Source organism: Pituophis catenifer, unplaced genomic scaffold (genome assembly GCF_029215685.1).
Source record: "Pituophis catenifer annectens isolate HBS135680 unplaced genomic scaffold, rPitCat1.0.hap2 SCAF_2, whole genome shotgun sequence".
In the NCBI taxonomy this organism is placed as follows: Eukaryota; Metazoa; Chordata; class Lepidosauria; order Squamata; family Colubridae; genus Pituophis; species Pituophis catenifer.
The window spans coordinates 197,650,053-197,667,548 of NW_027256882.1; the positions used below are offsets into that span (position 1 = coordinate 197,650,053).

Sequence of the window (17,496 nt, forward strand, 5' to 3'; positions counted from 1 at the left end):
CTCAATGTTCAACAGAACTATTTTCATCAGATTTCCTTGGTCTTTGAGGTAATAGATCCTTTTTATTTTCTCTGTTAGCAGTATGTGGATGCAGTTTTGGGAGCAAACTATAATTGCCTTTTAAACATTATGGCCGTAGTATTGATCTGAAAATGAACTGTAACCTCTAGCTGATCAGGAGTCTTTTTTCCCTTAGCATATTTCATTCCTTGCATTGCATCCCCTAAAGTGTTTGTTTGGCCTTTCTAGCATGAGTAAGATATTTAGAAATGATTGCATCAGCAGAAGAAGAGCAAATAAAAGTAACAGAAATGATAAGTGAGTAAGAATAATTCCCTGTTTTTAGCTTCACATGAAAACAGGTAAGAGAAGGTATGGTTTTGAATGGCTTTGATTACAGGTAGTCCTTGAACACTGTTCATTCATAGTTACAATGGGCTTGGAAAAAGTGACTTGCAACTGTACTCACGCTTATGACTGTCACATCACCCTGTACTTACATAACCATTATTTGGGTGCTTGGCACCTGGCTCACATTGATGACTGGGTGCAAAATCCTGTGGTCATGGGATTGGAATTTGCAATTGCAATTTTTTTTTTTTTGCCAATTTCTGCATCAACTCCTGGGGAATAAAGTGGGTGAAGAACGTCTTGTTCGATGCTTGCTTCTGGAATGTGTTGATTGACCTCTCTGGGATACAGAATATGGACTGATAACCATGGAACTGACCCAAGACATCTTTTCTTATTGTTCAGGCCTTTCCTTATTTTAGAGATTGATTAGGGAGTTTCAGGTTTAGAAAGTCACATTTATGTTGTAGTGTAGACCAGGAGTCACCAAACTTGGCAACATTAAGACTTGAGGACTTCAACTCCCAGAATTCTGCAGCCACCCATGTTGTTAAAATTAAAGTTGGCAAGTTTGGAGACTCCTGGTTTAGACAAACAAGAAGACATATAAAAACATTTACAACAGCATTTACATTTAATATATTTGTTAGATTAATATTCTGTCATTCTTTAAGGAGTAGTTAGTGTTCTCTCCTTTTGACTTATTCCCCACACTGCAATCACATGAGATAGATTGGACTGAGAGATGACAGTTGGTCCACAGACACCAGTGAGTTTCTGCAGCTAAGTATGGACTTGGATTTGAATGTGCCCAGATTTACTCCAATAGCTGACAAATTATATCCGACTAGCTAGAATTGTTCAGAATGTTAGATATTTAGATCTACTCTAAACATTAGCATCCATGAATAAAGCCCATATCTATAACTAGATAATGAAAAACAAAATATCATAACATTTCAAAATTACAAAAAGATGCAGGCATTAAGAAATTAATGAGTTTAATTATGTCCCAATGTAGAAAGAAGAAACAAAGAGAAAAGAGATTAAAGAATTTTTATAGGCTATTTGGTAATTTTGTATTTTACCATGACTACTTCTGACTATGGTGAGGAGTATTTTGAGGGAATCATCTCTGAATTAAGATTATGTTGTTTGTTTTATAGGAATTTGGATTGCTACTACTGTTATTGCTTTTGCCACATGCATCGGATATGCATTTAACATCTTAGTCTGCTACAGGTACAGATATAGATTATGTAACTCTTGTGTAGATGTATCATTGATGCTGTGATTAGGTGACTGAAAATATCTATGGTTTTATTGGCCTGGACACTGTTGCCAGGTTTTGTGGAAAGCCATAAATAGTATCATTTTTCACACTGTTTTCCCTCTATTTACAAGAAGCTAATATATCAGCATAGCTAATAATGGTTATTGATGGGTGTGGAGAAGAGCATTATGAAAACAGGAGGATTGTTCTATTTTCATTCAACAACCGACTTTCACCTCCATGTCCTATACAAAGTGTTTCATAATTGAAGCCTGTTTGCTCAATTATACATTTTCTCTTAATCAAGAAATTTAGGATACATTTTATTTCTCATATTAATACATTTCTCAATGATCAGCTAAGAGTTAAAAAAAGAAACATGCGTCTTCTGCTTGGCACAAAATCTATATAGGGTTCCCAAATGTTGCTCATTGTTCCCTTTTGATTAGAATTCTGCCAATACTACCAAATAATGGACTATTTTATTTTTTATTTATTTTATTTTTTTATTTTATTTTAAATTTATATACCGCCCTTCTCCCTGAGGACTCAGGGCGGTGTACAGCCAGAATTAAAAAACATGAAATACAAATATTAAAAACAATTAAAATATATATAAATTGGCCCAAAATTAAAAATACAAACCAATTAAAACATTTAAAATTTCTTCTTAAGCCAGCCCGGCTTGCTGGAAAAAGTGGGTTTTAAGGGCACGGCGGAAGGCGCTAAGGTCTTGGATTCTCCTTATCTCTGGGGGCAACTGATTCCAGAGGGTAGGTGCCCCCACAGAGAAGGCCCTCCCCCTGGGGGTCCCCAGCCTGCATTGATTGGCTGATGGCACCCTGAGGAGGCCCTCTCTGTGGGAGCGCACGGGACGATGAGAGGTCGTTGGTAGCAGCAGGCGGTCTCGAAGATAGCTAGGCCCGATGCCATGGAGCGCTTTAAAGGTGATAACCAGCACCTTGAAGCGCACCCGGAAGACCACTGGGAGCCAGTGCAGCACGCGCAGGAGCGGTGTTACATGGGAGCGCCATGCTGCTCCCATCACTACCCACGCTGCTGCATTCTGGACCAGTTGGAGCCTCCGGGTGCTCTTCAAGGGGAGCCCCATGTAGAGAGCGTTGCAGTAGTCAAGGCGAGAGGTGACGAGGGCATGAGTGACTGTGCACAGGGAATCCCGATCAAGAAAGGGCCGCAACTGGCGAATCAGGCGAACCTGACAAAAGGTCCCCCTGGTTACAGCTGTCAGATGTTCCTCCAAGGACAGCTGCCTATCCAGGAGGACTCCCAGATTGCGAGCCCCTTCTGTGGGGGCCAAAGACTCTCCCCCAATAGTCAGTGATGGAGTCAACTGACTATATCGGGATGCCGGGAGCCACAGCCACTCAGTCTTGGAAGGGTTGAGCTTGAGCCTGTTCCTCCCCATCCAGATCCGCACAGCCTCCAGGCACTGGGACATCACTTCAAGGGCATCATTGGGGTGGCCTGGGGTGGAGATGTACAGCTGGGTGTCATCAGCGTACTGGTGGTATCTCACCCCAAAGCCACGGATGATCTCGCCCAGCGGCTTTACATAAATGTTGAACAGAAGGGGCGAGAGGACCGATCCCTGCGGCACTCCACAGATAAGAGGCCTCGAGGTCGACCTCTGCCCCCCTGCCAACACAAACTGCGACCGGTCGGAGAGAAAGGAGGAGAACCACCGCAACACGGTGCCTCCCACCCCCAACTCTTCCAGCCGGTGCAGCATGATACCATGGTTGATGGTATCAAAAGCCGCTGAGAGATCTAACAGGACCAGAACAGAGGAGCAACCCCTGTCCCGAGCCCTCCAGAGATCATCAACCAACGCGACCAATGCCGTTTCCGTGCTGTGCCCAGACCTGAAACCTGACTGGAACGGATCTAGATAAGATGTTTCCTCCAGGAATTGTGGGAACTGTCACGCGACCACACTCTCAACAACCTTCGCCATAAAGCGAAGGTTGGAGACAGGACGATAGTTGGCCAATATTGCCAGATCCAGGGACGGCTTCTTGAGGAGAGGCCTCACCACCGCCTCTTTCAAGGCAGCGGGAAAGTGGCCCTCACTCAGCGAAGCGTTGATAACACCCTGGAGCCAGCCTCGTGTAACCTCCCGGGAAGCCAGTACCAACCAGGAGGGACACGGGTCCAGTAAACATGTGGCCGCACTAAGTCTCCCCAAAATCCTGTCCACATCATCGGGAGTCACAGCATCAAACTCCTCCCAGATAACATTCTCAAGACTATTCCTCGTCACTCTGCCCTGATCTACCCAGTCAGAGTCCATATCCCGCCGGATCTGAGCGATTTTGTCATACATTTTACATTCAGAACTTCTAGTTACCCTTATGGACTTCATTAAGTCCATCAATCTTTCAACACAAACCATTCATATTTTTAATGAATTGCTTTTTTATAGATATAAATATATTTTATGGAAGTGTTTGTATTTGTGCATGTATATGTACATCCATACATATGCATTTATATTTATATTTATGTTTCTTTCCTTCCTAGAAAACAAATTAAACTGTTGAGGGCAGGCAAAAAGCACCTACTTGTGTCAGAATCTATGAAAGTGTCATCTTCTCAATGTGTGGTGAGTTTTCAGCATTCAAAAAAGAACTTCTGATTGGGATTGTGGGATATAAGGCAGAATAAAGCATAAATAATTATAATGATTTATTTAGGTTAAGCAATGGAAAATATGCATGATAGAAAATGAAAGTAGTTTTTGACGTTAGCCAAAAATGTGGTAGGGTCTGCAAAACACAACATGCCCAAATCATATTAATCTTTACACGTTTAATGAGCAGGGTGCAGTGAGTTCAAAGACTAGCTCATTAAGTGCAAAGTATAGCTCATAACCAGTGCAACAATTTTGACATGGAGGTGATATGGTATTGCTGGAAAGCACTATTTATCACCTGCTGTGCCAGAGTTTTGATCAGCTGCAATTTCTAGACCAAGTAATGATATAATTCTGAAATTACCAGTCACTCATGCAAGATAGTTTTTCTCCAAAAGGGGGCACATCAGGCATGACTTTGATTTTTCTTCAGATTGTATTAGTACTGCATGCAAGCTCAGCTCCAGATATGGGAGGAACTCTAAACTATAAATTTAATCTTTAAGGGGAAACATGACTTTCTGGCTTATTTCTGAAATCCTGAGGCCTAGTCCCCAAATTCAGCTTCAGTTTCTTTTCTCATCTGTATTCTTTTTTATTCCTGTGAAATTAGGAGCTGCCAAGATACCTAATCTTGAAGTCTGACAGAAGCAAAAGTACAGTCACGTATCATCAGCATATTACTATAAAATAACTCTAAATCCATTCATGACCTTTTTATGAGAGTCTTTTTTATCAGACGTTAAATAATATAGGACATAAAATAAATATTTTGCATATGAAGGCCAACACCAACTAAAGGACTGGCAACTGTAAATTTCACAGTGTTGCAAACAGATAATATGGGTAATCCTCGAGGTACAACCATAATAGAGCCTGCCCATTTTGGGTTGCATGTTGCATTAGTCGTTAAGTGAAATATGTCACCGAATGATTCCCCCATCCCTGCTCTCCCCAGTGAAATGTTCAAAGAATGTGCGGGTCGTTAAATGGAGTGTGGGATGCCTTCTGGGTTGGGGAGGCTGTTGAAAGCCTATTACAGGCCCAGGCCCAGGCCCAGGCCCAGGCCCAAGCCCTCCCCTACCCCCAAGGTTCCCCATGCTCCACGTCCTGCACCTTGGGTCTCAACATGCATTTTCTCCCTCCCTCCCAGTCTTCTCAGGCCTTAGGCCTGATTCCCACCCCCTCAGACCAAACCCCCTTTTCCCGTCTTATATTTTGAAGAGCTTCAAGGCCTTTGAGAGCACTGAGACGAGTTTCTTCTTTGTTTGGGTGCGTGGCACAGTTCCGAAAGCGGCCGCTGTTTTGTCCTGCCCACAAAATAGTGACCACAATTGGGTCACTGCCACATAGCCCACGGACATGCTGCTTTGCTTTGCCTTAATGATAATTTACTGCCATATTCAGAAGCTTCTGCAGCACTATACACCTCTCTCTAAGGCAGAAAAATGAAGCAGTTGTTGGCAACCGCCATTTTGCTTCCACTGGTTTGTGGGCAGGGACAAAATGGTGGTTGTATATCTTGGATCTGGGGACACATGGCCTGCCCTCCTTCCATAACAGGAGGTCCAGAGAGCTTCAGAAGGTATGTGTGGGACATGAGACGGGTGTAAGGAGGAAGCCCAAGCACTGCAGGGTTCTGGGGGGGTGGGATTTGGGAAGAGAGGTGGGAGAGCTCTGCAGCTACCCGGTGGTGGGTCGTAAGGGTGAATGACCACAGGCCTGCTGCACTGGTTGTAATTTTGAAATGGGATCATAAGTAGCTTTTTTTGGGGGGGGGAACATTCATTAAGTGGCCTGTAGTACCTCAAGGATTACCTGTAATTTTAAAAAAAATTATTATTCCCATTACTACTATTATTACTGATTATCGCACAATCAGCCAAATGTTCAGACTGGGTCTGGCATTTTTGTGTACATCTTGAGTCCTTACCAAGGACCTGGGATAGGCAAATCCAGTGGTGAAATCCTATTGGTTCTGTCCGGTTTGTGTGAGCCGGTTGTGGCGGCGGCATGTGGTTCGGCGAATCAGTAGTGGTGGCAGCGCGAGACTCCGCCATCTGCCCTGATGTCCTTTTTGACCCTCTGCGCATGCGCAGAGGGTCAAAAATCGGGCGTGATGATGGCGCGCCCCCTCGAGCACTTCTGAACTAGTAGGGAAGGTAAATAGATTTCACCCCTGGGCAAACCTGAATGTTTGACAGTGTTACAGATATTGTCGCAGGATGGAAGCAGTTCGAAGTAAAGCCACCTTCTGCAATTGACTGATGGCAAATTTGTCAATGCCTATGGTGTTCAAATGGCACTCCAGTTGTTTTGGGATCCAAGGCTCCTATTTACTATTGGAACTAACCTTGCTTGCCTTTGCCATAGTTGTTCGATTTCTATTTGTAGGTCTTTGTATTTTGTTATCTTCTCTAGTTCTAATTTATCTCACAGTTTCTTTCTTTAACTTTCCTGCCATTGCCATTATTATTATTATCTCCTTTATTCATTAAACATGAAACTCAGTCAACTGAACATTTAAAAACGTATCACAAATATCATTGACCGATGCTAATGGTTGATACGGGTTGCTGCCAGAATCTTAGTATAAATCTAGTATCTTCTTACTATCTTGGTACTACAGTGGTTTAAAGCACCCTGTTATTAACACAGCTGCCTGCAATTTACTGCTGGTTCGAATCTCTCCAAGGCTCAAGGTTGACTCAGCCTTCCATCCTTTCTAAGGTAGGTTAAATGAGGACCCAGTTTGTGGGGGCAATAAGCTGACTTTGTATAAAATATACAAAAGTATGAAGGCTATTGCTGAGCACATTGTAAGCCGCCCTGAGTCTCCGGAGAAGGGCGGCATATAAATCAAAATTAAAATAAATAAAAAATAAAAAATAAATATGTACGATGTTCTGATATATTATTATTATTATTATTATTATTATTATTATTATTATTATTATTATTATTATTATTATTAATCTACAGTTCAATTCACACTGTATGACTGGTGGAAACTTAATAATTGAAGTCCATCCAAGGACTTAAGAATTATTCAGGTAGCATCTAACATACAGTTTCAAACAGGATGGTATATTATTTTTATAATATTATAAGAGGAATACCATGCATTGGCTGAATATGTGAAACATACCCAGAACAAGCATTGATGCAAGTTAAAAAATGGAATTTACTGAATGAACAACAAAAAGAAAAAAAGAGGTTAAGAGAAGGTAGCCTAGACCATTTGCCCTGCACACGCAGAGGGTCTATGATGACTCGATGCTGCTATCTCAGGGCAACAGCAGGGGGCGGCCTTCTTGCCACTGCCAACTTGGTGCCGCCATTTTTTTTGCAGGACATATCAACACTGGAAAGTCACTGTGTGGATAACTTGCTGCGGACCACTGGATGGCGAACCGGATGAGTAAGTAGGTTGTCAGAGAGGGTGGGGGCAGTAGGTTGGCTCCACCCCGAATGCTGAACAGGCAATTCAGCTGCAGCAGGTGATGGGGCAGAGGGCAGGGAGGTAGCAGGTGATGGGGCAGAGGGCAGGGAGGTATGCAGGAGCTTCCTATTTTGACTCCCCCACTATTGCCTCCAAGCCTTAGGCTGCACCACTCTACTAGGTTTTTTTTAAAAGCCCCATGGCTCTGCCAGTTTTTTTTCTAAAGTACTGCAAGTTTTTTTTTCCTAAAATGCCAATGCTCTGCAAGGTTTTTTTTTAAAGCCACAGGGCTTTGCAAGGTTTTCTGAGCCAACCTACCACCGCTGCCCTCTGACAGCCTGCTCGCTTGTCCGGCTCTCCATCCAGTGCCCGCAGCAAGTTATCCCCGCAGCGACTTTCTGATGTTGAAATGTCCTGCGAAGAAATGGCAGCACCGAGTTGGCAGAGAGTTGGTGGTGGCGAGAAGGCCGCCCCCTGCTGGCTGCTCCGACATAGCACCGTCGAGTCGTCATAGACCAGGGGTGTCAAACTCAATTTCATTGAGGGCCGCATCAGGGTTATGTTTGACCTCGGGGGGGGTTGTGCATGTCCGGGGTGCGTGTGGCTGGGGTGCGTGTGGCATGGTGGGTGTGGACCACAGGTGAAATCCAGCCGGTTCTCACTGGTTCACCCGAACCATTAGTAAATTACTTAGGCAGTTCGGAGAACCGGTTAAAAATAAAGTGCAAGAGAGGGGTTCTCTATCCCGCCCTCCCTCTCTCCCTCTCTCTCTCTCTCTCTCTCTCTCTCTCTCTCTCTCTCTCTCTCTCTCTCTCTCTCTCTCTTCAGTTAATAGCTCCACTTAACAGTTGCAGCTGGAATGCAGCCAATACATGCTGAATCAAGTCAATAAACAACAGAAACTGACACGATTAGGGCAGGGAAACCCATCAATCACCCATCTAGGGATGGGATTAACCTCTTCCCTTCAGGAAGAAGGACAAGATTATAAACATTTTCATTACAAAGAGTATTAAGTGACATTTCTGTGATCAGCTGATACTCCCTGGAGTTTCCCAAGACTTTTTATAGCTGCCTCAGTGTTGGCTACTTCTTGTTTCTTCCTAGGGGAAAAAATACAGGAGGGGACAATGATGCAGCTTGATGAAACAGGTCGTGAATTTAATGCATGTGTAGTCCAGCCAGTTGTATTGCTTCTGCTGTGAAGCACCCAATTTAGAACATAGAATAATAGAGTTGGAAGGGTTAATGGCTTTTGGCAGCACACCCCGGCTTTTAATTATCCTGAGCAGCTGCTCTCAGCTGCTGCGTTTGCTTTGGGGTTGACTTTTTTTAAAAAAGGGGAATGGCTATTTTAAGTTTTCTGCATTGTTTTAGTGGTTCCTGGCACTGTCTTTTTGGGGTGTACTTCCCTCACTCTTTTTGAAAGCCTCTAGTGATGGCAGACTATTCCATTGGTTGACTGGTCTCACCCTTAGGAAATGTCTCCTTAGTCCTAGGTTGCTTCCCTCTTTGGTTAATTTCCATCCATTATTTCTTGTGCCTTTTGGTGCTTTGGAAATTAGATTGACTTCCTCATTTTTGTAGGAGCCCCTCAAATTTTCTGACAGATCAATTAATCTTGAAAAAAAGATTAATTAGTCTTGAAAAAATATCTTAGGAAAGTTTTGACTGAGTAAAGTTAGTTTGACAAAAATCATGTTATAAGAGATTAACACATACTGATATGCAACTCAAAGATACTACAAGATGTACATATACTATAATCAGACAGAACTGAAGGCCCCTCCTAAATGGAATGATGGAGAGAAAATAATAATAATCTGGCTCCATTATTGTTTCTTCAGAAAATGTAAGTTACTTGTCCATTTTTAAGGGATATGGGAAAACAACATCTTTCTTTTGATAAGCTCTTGGAAGTGGGAATATTTCAGAGATAGGCTGTTTTCCAGTTTTCTGCTAGATTGTACCAGTTCTCTCAGTGTAAAATTGTCCATTTTAGAAATTTGTTTGGAGATTAAGTCACTGGATAAGCTATTCATCAACTAAACATTTTAAATTTGTTTGCCCTCCTTTGACACCAAGTCCCTTTCTCCTAATCAATTTAATAACCCATAAAAAGACTGCTGCCGCTCTGTGTTTAATTGGTTTTCAAAACAAAACGTTCTTGAGCCAAGATATCAGGATAATGTCAAGAACAAATACACGACAGGGCTATAGAAGAAGAGGAAACTAGATTTCCTGCAGAGTGTCATTCCATATTTCTCTTTGGGATTTCTTCTAATTTGAAATTTTATTTGGGTAAAAATAAAAGGGTAGAAATAAATTGGATCTGAGGGTTCAGCACCTTATTTTCCTGCCCTCAGTCTGATCTAAGGCATTATGCTGACAGAATTGCTTTCTGTACCTTTATATATATAGTTCTATAGTTATACAAATATATCATTTTGATTTCCTCAAAATATTGTATATTTTGTTTGTATGTTTGTGAATTCCTAACTGAGCTCTCCTATTCTTTTTACACTAACAGGTAGCACTATCAAAGTTCATCTCTTTCCAAGTTGCATACATAATGTGGGGTATGTGAATAGCTGTTTTAAAAGGGTTAGAGTTAGAATAAGTTATTGGGGACTTCTAATTCTCCCCTTTTGTTGACCAGTTATATATATATTTTTCTAGGATACCTAATCATGCATTTGGTGCAGTGGTTATTTGGAATGATATTTACATATATTTTGATTTTACCCATGATACGTGGCGAGTGGATGGAGCTTTTAAACAAATGGGGAACTGTGATGTAAGTGCCTGCAATCACAATAACAGTTTGGTCTCCCTGCCTTTCAGAATTTACCAGGCTGAAAATGTAAACATTATCCACAATCAGCCCATGTTGAACATTATCAAAGCCTAGAAGACAATCTGGCTGGGTGGGATTGGGGAATTTTGAGAAGTTACTCCATCATCCCCCTCATTGGCTGGATTACAAAGAAGGAATTTGTACATCCTCAAAAAATATTTACAGAGCAGGTGATTCCTTGTTCTGCTGCTCTGATCGCAGAAACATTGTAAGTCAGAAATGAGATGTTATATCATTTGAAATACCATTTGTCTGTCTGATAGGAAGAAATGCATAGTATGAATGACCTCAAAATCTATGCCTTCATATGCAGTTTTGTACTATGTTCATAGGATTCTACCTTTAATCTTTTTTTATACTTTTGAAATTGGAAATTGGATAGAATTGATTACCAAGAAATTCATAATGATGAACATAAAATTTTGGATCCCAGAGTAAGAGGATGGTAGCAAAATACAATCCTTTCAATATTATTTATATATATTTTTATTGGTTTAGCTTGGTTATAAAATGCAATGTTGTTTTCTTTGTTTTGTATCTCTCAGCCTGACATTTGTCATTGTCCTAGTGATCAAGAAGATGCAGGTCCTTTTAGGTGCCAGGTTTTTTCTCCAGCCAAAAATGTCACTGAGTGACAGTCAAAAACCTTTGGCACTTGATAACAGGTCAGTGCTCGAGAGCGATATGCCTACTGCTATTCTGTAAATTTAATTTTCTCCGTTGCACAGTACCTTGATTTGATAGGCTTCCAAATAAACATCTTTTAGCAGTGTCTTTTGGAAAGTATATAATTCTGCTATATAGTTCTACAGAACTACTGCTATATAGTTCTGCAGGTGTTCTTTCCTTATTTTTAAAATGACTGTTCAGAAAAAGATATGAAATAAAGAAGGGATATGAAAAGGATTCATATTTGCACAAATAAAAACTTTATTTGGAAGTAATTACTCAGGGAAGCTAATCTAATTCAGTCTCTAATTTTGCCATTTGTTAGTCACTATGAGATCACCTTGGTGGGAAGAAGTTAAAAGATCAATGGGAATAAGTTAAGTACAAAAATACAGTTTCAGAACAACTATGTGGCATTTATATTATGCTATTTTAATCTATCGATAAAACATTCAAATGCTTTTTCATGTTGAATATTGCATGAAGAAAACTAGGGAAGATTTAACAATATAATTCTCCTTATTTCCTTTCTTTTTATCCTAGTCTTATCTGATGATTGGTTTATCTTATTCTACTGAAAAATCTTTTAATATTGTGCCAATGTTGCAATTTATAGAATAATTGCAATTCAATGAAATTTGTTTACGCATCTGCATTAGCTACAAGAGTCTGTAACTCATTCGTAGGGCTTGTAAATAAATCTTATTCATCTCATAGGCTCAGAAAAGTATTGTAACTTTCTGCAACTTATTGTACTTCCTCAACTGAGCGCTAGGAAGAATGACTAAATTTTCCTTTTTGGTAAAACCCCATTGGGGATGTATCTGCCTCGAAATCCTAACACAGCACATGATTGAATTCAAAAGCAAATTTATCTGTTTCTGACTCCATAGCTGGAGAGTAAGCATGAGACTTCTCAGTGATAGCCTTTTGTTTTGCAGGAGAGTCTTCGTAAACTTCAGTTATTTTTTATTCTTCCATTCGGTGGTTGTGGGCTTAACTTCCTGTCTGATGAGACTGTTCCGCAGCATCATTCTTGGGGCCTGGCTGGTTGGACGGATAGATAGGCCAGTAATGCCAAAAGGTTTTGAACAATATGATGCAGGTGAGCATTTGAAGGACCTTACAGAGAAGACCTCTTCTACTTTTACATAACAAACTGGATTTTCCACTCATTAGCATCTTTGTTTCAAGCCTTGGATGGAATGGGTGGGACGGGAGAACAAGAAGTTGCATTTAACATGCAAAAAAGAAATACCCATGATTTTTCTGCAGGATACACAGTTTGGATTGGAATGCTTTTTCTGGACCACTATCACACAAATCCCATCCTTGTGTGCTTCTGCCAAATCCTTTGCGACAAACTCAAAGAAAAAACCCTGTTTGCCGATTCATACTCCGCTGTGTGTAAGCCATTGGATCTAGGTAAGCTTGAATCACAGGTCACATGGCTTGTTGGGATGTTAAGCAATATATAAGATATAGGGCAAGTTAAAATAGAATCTTCACTTCTGGGGAAGAAGTTCTGCAAACCTCATCAACAGTTTGACCTTTTGCACAGGCTTCTATTACGAAGATAAGCCTATGTCCATATACTTTATTAGAAGTTTCCGTTTCAGGTATCTATGCTATCATGCACACTGGATTTCAGGAATAGCTTTCTGAAGGTTATCTGTTCAGACATTTGTGACAACATCATCCCTCAAATTTTGTTCATCTGAGGGTGTAGCATTTCTTTGCAGGGTGCAGTTGTTAAGATAGTGAGATATAACACTTGTGCAAGACTCTAGAGATGTTGTATTGATCTATTTCCTTTCTCCTCAAAGCTTTATACTTTGTATTAAAAAAACTTAAACTGCAACACCCCCCCAAAAAAAAAAGAAATTCTGCTGTGCCTGGTGGCTCAGCAGACTAAAAGCATTGTGATTAACAGCAGCTGTCTGCAATTACTGTAAGTTCGAATCTCACCAGGCTCAAGGTTGACTCCTTTCTAAAGTAGGTAAAATGAGGACCCAGTTTGTGGGGGCAATAAGCTGACTTTGTATAAATATACAAAAGTATGAAGGCTATTGCTTAACACATTGTAAACCGCCCCGAGTCTCTGGAGAAGGGCGGCATATAAATCAAATTAAAAAAAAAAATCCAAAATGCATTAAGATCAATTCTTTGGCAGCAAGGGATGAACTGAAATACAATGCATATGATATAGTCTCAGAACCTCACATATAGTATTCCCTTGAGTATGTTGGTCAGTAATAAACAAGAAATGATCTGGGGAATGTTTATTTTATTTATGACATCCCGCCCTTTTATTTATACAAATAATTCAAGATGGCAAACACATCCAATCCACAATCCTCCTCCGATTTTCCCCACAACAACAACAACCCTGTAAGGTGGGTTGGGCTGAGAGAGAATGACTGGTCTGCTAAACATGGCAAAAATTAATACTTGTTTCTTATTTTAGTTCCCAGAGTATCTAGCAAAGCCAGGACAAGATGGTTCCTGCTCTATACACTTCTGAATAATCCCAGTGTCCAAAAAATCCGGAAGCTAAAACCTCTCTCTTATTCAGCGGACTGATCAAATCTTTTTTTTTTTTTGACAATGTGTGCTAAATATGCTAAGAGCATATAGTTGCCTCTTTGGTTTGCAACAATTTAGTATTTGATCCAAGTTGTGATCAGGAGGGGCTTGCTGACATATTCATTTGTTTCCTAAATGAACACTTGTACCATTGCTAGGATTTATTATGTTACTGTACTGTATTCAATCCCAGCACCACTAGATGATAACTGCCATGTGATTATTATATGTGCAAAAATGAAAAGATTCGGCACAACCCACAATGGAGGAATGGTTGGCGAAGATGACAGACTTTGCAACGATGGCGAAATTAGCTTCCTTAATTAGAGAAAACACAATATCAACCCTTATTATTGACTGGAAACTCCTTATAGTTTTTTGTTGTTGTTGCTTGAAACAGAAAAAAAAAAAACAGAAACAGATTAAAAAAATAGATAGTGGTAAAAAGAGAATTTTTTTTCCTTGTAACCATAGACTTTTGTAATTTTGTATTGGTGCATGTAGTTACTGTAAAGAAAATTGGAAGCCACTTCTATTTCTTTTCATTTTTTGCACCTTTGTCTTCTACCTTCCTTCCTTCCTTCCTTCCTTCCTTCCTTCCTTCCTTCCTTCCTTCCTTCCTTCCTTCCTTCCCCTCTCTCTTTTATAATTTATATTAATTCTTGTTAATTTTTTATCTTTGTCTTTAAATACATAATAAAAATTATTTGCTTTAATAACTTGTGTGTATCCCCAAGTTGGAAATCAGATGGGGATTTTGTTCAGCAGACTTTCCAGAGAATAGCAGTAGGAATTCTGGTTCTCCAAACCTGCTTTTAATGAATGTCACTGGGGGCTGCTTTCTGTTTGATGTAGAATAAACATTTTGAACATCAGTTGACAGAATGTTTTGGGGTGACAGGAAACCTAATGTGTGTCACCATCTGTGTCCCTTCTCCAATTTTGCACCATTAAATCCAAATTTCTAAGATCAACTGTTCAAGTCCCCAACTATGTCTCTAATACCATTGTGAAACTGGAGGCAGGCCTCATGAAAGTGCAATATGGATGACCGTACTCAACGATTGAATCAGAATATACCTTTTTCTCCTTGGCCTTCTCGGTTAATTATGAGGAATTATTTTCAGTCCACCAGTGCACTCTGCCTCCCTCATGGCACACTTAACTAACCACAAGTATCTAAACACCAAAGGGCCTTTTATTTTGGCAGAATGGCATACCTTCCCCTCAGGTGTCCTTGAAGGCCAATACAGGAAGATCCCCTACCTAGAGCGACAGGCCCCTGTGATTCTGACCCTGTAGAAGCAAGAGAACATCTCCAATTGCCAGTACTATAGAGATATTCATACTAGGCTCATCTCGCCATTATTACATAAATACCCAAATTACATCTCCCTGCTACTTTCAGATATGAACCCTTCTAACAATAAAACGTTGCCGGGCTTTGCCCAGCAGTGCCTAAAAATCTGTCAGCTGACCTGTGCCATACACTAGTCTTAATGAGCATTTAGTTATTCAAAAGGTGCTATGTACTGTGATAGATTCAGTTTGGCGTATACTAAATTGTATACTCCCTCATATTGATCTAATATTTCTACCTCTCCCTTTAGTTTTTTAAAAAATCTTTATATATTTTAGCACTGTTTTTCTTTTCAATTAGATTTTGTTGTATCCTTTATACTTTTTAATCTTGTGTACCCCATCCTCCTTTAGTATAAGGTCCATAAGGTCTATGACTGTATTAAAGATTTGAACTTCGAAGGTGTATGTGTGTATGCCATAATATGATTCTTATATACAGTAACTCTTTGATGAAGCCATGCAGCAGGATCAGGGAAATTCAATATGCCATTCAGATGCTGTTGAATATCAACCCCAATCCTCTCAATAGACATGTCTAGTAGTCATGGATAATGGAAGATGTCCTTCAGGAACCTCTTTAGAATGCAGAAACTTCCTGAATGGAGGTTATTTTCCATGGCGACACAGTGGTTAGAATGCAATACTACAGGCCACTTCTACTGACTGTCTGCTGCCTACAGTTTGATTTTCACCGGCTTAAGGTTGACTTAGCCTTCCATCCTTCCGAGGTGGGTAAAATGAGGACCCAGATTGTTGGGGGCAATATGCTGACTTTGTAAACAGCTTAGAGAGGACTATAAAGCACTGTGAAGCGGTATATAAGTTTAAGTGCTGCTGCTATTGCTAAAGGTCATGGATGACAAAGCCCAACTTACTGTACTCAGGTTGATGTTATCTTTGGATGGTATAAGAATAAGAGAGAAAATGCTGCTTAATACCAATATACAAAAGAATTGACTTATTCCTTCTCATTCATGTGCTGGGGATGAAATAAAAATAAAATAGAGAAAGAAAGAAAAGAAAAGAAAGAAAGAGGAAGGAAGGAAGGAAATAGGAAAAAAAAGAAAGACATAGCTGTGCCAAGTTAGGTGCAAGTGAAGAAAACCTTAAAACAGTTCTGTTGGCATCTTGTCCTCAGAGATCTTTGCTTGTCACAACTAGAAAGAAAAATGTTAAAGAGGTTTATTTTTAATAAAGCATGTTCTAAAATCTGCTCTGCATAGGGAAACTTTCCACCAAACAGTACCTCAGAAGCATGAGAACAGTACAGGTAGTCGTTGACTTACAACAGTTCATTTAGTGACCATTCAAAGTTACAACAGCACTGAAAAAGTGAATTATGACCATTTTTCACACTTACGACTGCTGCAGCATCCCCATTGTCATGTGATCAAAATTCAGATGCTTGGCGACTGGTTCATATTTATGATGGTTGCAGTATCCCAGGGTCATATGATCAGTTTTTGTGACCTTCTGGCAAGGAAAGCTAATGGGAAATCCAGATTCATTTAACAACTAAATTAACAAATGCAACAATTTACTTATCAGCCGTGGCAAGAAAAGTCATAAAATGGGGTAAACTCACTTAACACATGTTTCACTTAACAACATAAATTTTGGTCTCAATTGTGGTCATAATTTGAGGACTACCTGTATTTCTGTTGACCAATGTTTACAATAGGTAAATGGACATTTTGGATTGATTTTGCAAATTTAAAAGGTAGTGTTCTTGAGAGGGATGTAATTTTGTATTCCAAATCTAATATTTTGCAGTTATTTTGTATTTATATTATATTGATATTCAATAAAAATTATTTTAAAAATCAAGATTTGTTTCTATTTCCTTTTGAAGGCTTGCATTTAAGCAACTTTGCTTCCCCTAAATATGGAACAATTGGTGTAATCTCTTCCTGCCTATATGATGCCAGCTGTGTCTTTCTGTAAATGCTAATGACCCACATCTAAGAGAGACTGAGATGTATATTCTTGAAAGGGTCAGCTGTCATTGAGCGCTGAGTGGCATCACAGCAATATTTATCTTTTGGGAGAATGGATATTATGTTTGAAAACCATCTAAGGTGTGTGAAGCCTTTTAGAAGGCTTATGCATCATTGTTCTTTTCCTTTTTTTCTACAATTAGATGATTTGCTTCTGAATGTCTATGGTCCAATCAGTGGAGTTTCTGAGACTGGAAAAAAACGGAGTTGGGAATTACACATCGCTAAGGATATTTCTTGCTCATGATGCAAAGTACCTGAATTTTATATTAGAAATGTGGAAAACATGAAAGATGTTTTTTATCA

The 17,496-nt window shown here is 39.9% G+C and overlaps 1 protein-coding gene across 1 annotated transcript in view; it reads left to right on the forward strand.

Moving 5' to 3' along the window:
- LOC139311086 (stimulated by retinoic acid gene 6 protein-like) overlaps positions 1–14,389 on the forward strand; it is a 49,149-nt gene extending 34,760 nt beyond the window's left edge. Inside the window, exons 11-18 of the mRNA XM_070935419.1 lie at positions 1,518–1,593; positions 4,166–4,247; positions 10,250–10,298; positions 10,399–10,516; positions 11,122–11,241; positions 12,187–12,350; positions 12,521–12,670; positions 13,713–14,389. Of these exons, the coding sequence (XP_070791520.1) occupies positions 1,518–1,593; positions 4,166–4,247; positions 10,250–10,298; positions 10,399–10,516; positions 11,122–11,241; positions 12,187–12,350; positions 12,521–12,670; positions 13,713–13,828 (875 nt within the window). The 3' untranslated portion in view covers positions 13,829–14,389. The remainder of the gene's footprint in view (positions 1–1,517; positions 1,594–4,165; positions 4,248–10,249; positions 10,299–10,398; positions 10,517–11,121; positions 11,242–12,186; positions 12,351–12,520; positions 12,671–13,712) is intronic.
- Positions 14,390–17,496: the final 3,107 nt, after the last annotated feature.